The sequence below is a fragment of the Nasonia vitripennis genome (genome assembly GCF_009193385.2).
Source record: "Nasonia vitripennis strain AsymCx chromosome 1 unlocalized genomic scaffold, Nvit_psr_1.1 chr1_random0016, whole genome shotgun sequence".
NCBI lineage: Eukaryota > Metazoa > Arthropoda > Insecta > Hymenoptera > Pteromalidae > Nasonia > Nasonia vitripennis.
The window spans coordinates 897,753-901,572 of NW_022279605.1; the positions used below are offsets into that span (position 1 = coordinate 897,753).

Sequence of the window (3,820 nt, forward strand, 5' to 3'; positions counted from 1 at the left end):
TGATGAACCAATCGAGGATGACGATAAGAGCGTTTTATCGACTGGCAGCCTCGACGATACCTATAAAGTTGACAATGATGCGACACAGATTTATAAGGAAGCCGACACATCTTTTGAAACAGCTGAAGAAGAAGATGAAGAAGTTGATCATTCAAAAAATAAAGACGATCGTCAAAATACATTCATGCTTGATTCAAGATATAGCAAGCATTTGGATAAAATTTATGGAGTGCGCAAGGAGAAAGGGGCATACACGATTGGGAATTCTCCGATACTATTCGATGATATGCATGTCAAAGTGAATAATAAAAATTATACAAAAACTCAAGGATTATTGGACTTACTTATATCAAAGCATCCCAATAGACAGTTGATTACTGACGATGACTTAAAGAATTATCGAGAGATTCTTGAAACGTCTAGCGTACACAAAAAGAAATTCAACCCCAATAAATCTATTCGCGTGCACAATAGTAAGAAATACAGTGAATTCATTACCCCTCTTTTCACTGTTGTGGATAATTCGAGAAAACGAAAATCTACTTCGAAAACAGGTGGACTATTACAACGGCTACCCCCGTACAAAATCGCAAGAAGAGATACGAGAATGGATTACGTCTACTGGGATGATCCGAACGAACTCGTGGATAGACTTCGCCTATTGATGGCTGAGACAACAGCTGGCAATCACAGTCACACCAATGAGATTCGTTCTATTATAGAAGAGTTGCACGAGGGAGGCTATATAAACTGAGCACGTACAAAAATTTTAATCATTTCCAATATGAGCGTCGACGTGTTTGGTCACACTCTGGAACAAGTCAATAGCAGACCAGGTCCTCCCGGTATCGGCTTCCAATTGACAGCAGACGGTCAGTACGATCTGCAAAATAAGAGATTGTGCAACCTTTCGGAGCCTCAGGAGTCGAGCGATGCAGTCAACCTCGACATCTTGCAACGCTCGCTTCATTCTGAAGTACGCAGTGTGTACGAGGTTACAGCTCTCTTGAGAAAGGACCTCGACGATGCAAAATTAGAGCTACAAATTTTCAAAGACCAGAGTGCAGAGAAAGTGAAGAAAATTGACGTGGCTATCGAGGAATTGTACAACTTACTGTTCACTGGCTCACAATCGAATATCGAGGCAAACGCTGACACATCGGGGAATAGTAGAGGAAATTCATAAGCCAGCACGACGCAACTATCCCAGACGAAAGTTTAACGTACGAGGATTGGATGAGACTTGGCAAGCTGATCTCGTGGAGATGCAACCCTACGCTCGAGTGAACAAAGGCTTCAGATACTTGCTGACCATCGTGGATGTATTTTCCAAGTCTGCGTGGGCTGTTCCAGTCAAGCGAAAATTCAGAGAAGAAGTCACTGCAGCGATGAAGTCTGTACTGCATCAAGGACGAGTACCTACAAATTTGCAGACAGATCGAGACAAGGAGTTCTACAACAAGAGTTTCCAGAATCTCATGAAGTTCTACAACATCAATCTCTACTCCACATACAGCAATCTCAAAGCTTCGATTTGTGAACGCTTCAATCGGACTCTCAAGAACAAGATGTGGATACAGTTCAGCTTACGAGGAAACTACAAGTGGCTCGACATCTTGCCCGATCTCATAGCAAAGTACAACGATACCAAGCATCGAACTATCGGTATAAAACCCAACGAAGTCTCCAACCATCGAGCCCAAGTTTTGAAACGATTTCGTAAAAAGTCCGGAGTAACGAAGAAAAAGCAGAAGTTCAAGGTTGGCGACAAAGTACGAGTGAGCAACGCCAAGCAAGTGTTCGATAAAGGATACACACCCAACTGGTCCACGGAGATATTCACAGTCAGCCACGTGATTCCTAACAATCCAGTGACTTACAAGTTGAAGGACTATCGAGACGAGCCCATAGCTGGTGGATTCTACGAACAAGAACTCTCGAAGACCAAGTATCCCGACGTATACCTCGTGGAGAAAGTCTTGAAGAGACGAGGAAATCAAGTCTATGTCAAGTGGCTGGGGTTCGATAGCACTCACAACAGCTGGACTGACAAATCATCGGTGTAAAAAATAGGACTGAAATAAAGAATTTTTTTTTAAAACTTATATGATAGTGTTATTTCTAATCCTAAATTTGTTTAGAGATGGTGAGAGCCCCCACCTTCGCTCTGACCTGTGAGGTACTTCCAGTTCAACGTCACTAATGAGTCTCTTACCATGAGTGGTGAGAGGCGCACGCGCGACTCGTATACCTCTCCGTTTATCTCTTTTTTTATTACATTTAATACATAAAACAGTTTATTTTTTTTTATTGAACATCACTAAATAATACAGTTTATTGAATATTAATCACTAAATTCAGTGTTATTGTGATCGGTGTATTTAACAAATAACTTGTAGTGTTGGATAGACTCCTGCAGGCTCTCGTAGAAGTCTTCATTCCTATTGAGTGCATCCGACACTCGGCTGGGTAGGAACATCTGGAACTCATTGTTGAGCTCCGCGACGACTCTCTTGCCGTACTTGGTGCTGACCTTCCTCAGCGCCGTCACCAGGAATTGCTGATTCTTCGCACACTCGGAGAACTTCTTCGTGGGCAAAAAGCCTCCATGTGCGATCTGGTTCAGCTTGGTGATGTCCATTTTTCTGAAACAAATGACTCGTCATTATCGAGATAAACACCTATCACACACACACACACACACACACACACACACACACACACACACACACACACACACACACACTTACCTCTGATCAAACTCGTAGATGATATTCAATGTTCCTTTCGAGACCTCTTGCTCTCCTTCTCGCTGCGTACAACGTGAAGTCGAGAGCGGATGTTGCACTGCTGTCGTGTCTGCCTGGTGTTCTGGCATAGGCACTCCACGTAGTCGTCGAATGTGATGGTCATTCGGACGACGGCAGCCTTCACACCCTTGGCCTTCTTGATGACATCTTGGCCCTCGATCTTCACGCTGTACATTTTGCTGCGCAAGCCCACAAACTCCGTCATGACACGGCCGCAACACTCGTCCTTCATGAGGCCGACCACTTTCTTATTGGCACGAGGTATGCCGAACTGATTCGTCTCGGGATAGTCCGATGTATCGAAGTGGTCGATATGTTGCCTCATGACCTCGTACATGTTTATATCCGTTACCTCGTACACGAGGCTGTCCGTGTCAGTGTACAGGAGCTTACAACGATCACCCACTCGGTCTCGCATGTACTCGTAGTGGAAGTCATAGACGAGCGACTTCGATAAGTCGAGCACACAGAGACCGATGTAAATGCGTTTCCTCACGGTGATCTCTGTGCGTGCAAGTTCCACGGCAACAAGATTCTCCTCGAAAATGGAGCAGCTGTGAAAGTTGGGCTTGGCTACGAGTGCTTCTGCACCGTATCGCCCACGCCACTTTGTGACGAGCTTCACGTCTATTCGCTTGCGCTCGTTCTCCATCGTTTTTCCATATATGGCGTTGTTGAAGAGCTTGTAGAGGAGCTTCTCGAATTCGTTCTTAGCTCGGCGTCGATGAGATCCATTACAATCACGAGAGGTATCAGAACTTTGACACCTTTGACTGCGGTCACCTCTGTCTGAAGTTTTTGTGCAACGAGCTAGAGAGGGGTAAGCTTATATAAAGACCAGCGAGAGTGGATTCACCTCATTATGAGTTCATCCATGGAGCAGTCATCACTGACTCTGACTCTGTCAGGCTACTCCTCCGTACTGGAAGCTGAGTATTTTCCGCCTATCGAGCTCTCACCGAACGAGACGTACGTTCTCGGTTTAGTTGAACTTCTCACCTTCAATACCA

General features: G+C 44.7%; 1 protein-coding gene across 1 annotated transcript; it reads left to right on the top strand.

Annotated features, from left to right (window-relative positions):
• The first annotated feature begins 784 nt into the window (after positions 1-784).
• On the top strand, positions 785-2,193 carry LOC116416073. The gene is made up of 2 exons (XM_031922455.1): positions 785-1,104; positions 1,145-2,193. The coding sequence occupies exons 1-2, from the start codon at positions 785-787 to the stop codon at positions 2,064-2,066; spliced, it is 1,242 nt and encodes a 413-aa protein (XP_031778315.1). The 3' UTR covers positions 2,067-2,193.
• Positions 2,194-3,820: the final 1,627 nt, after the last annotated feature.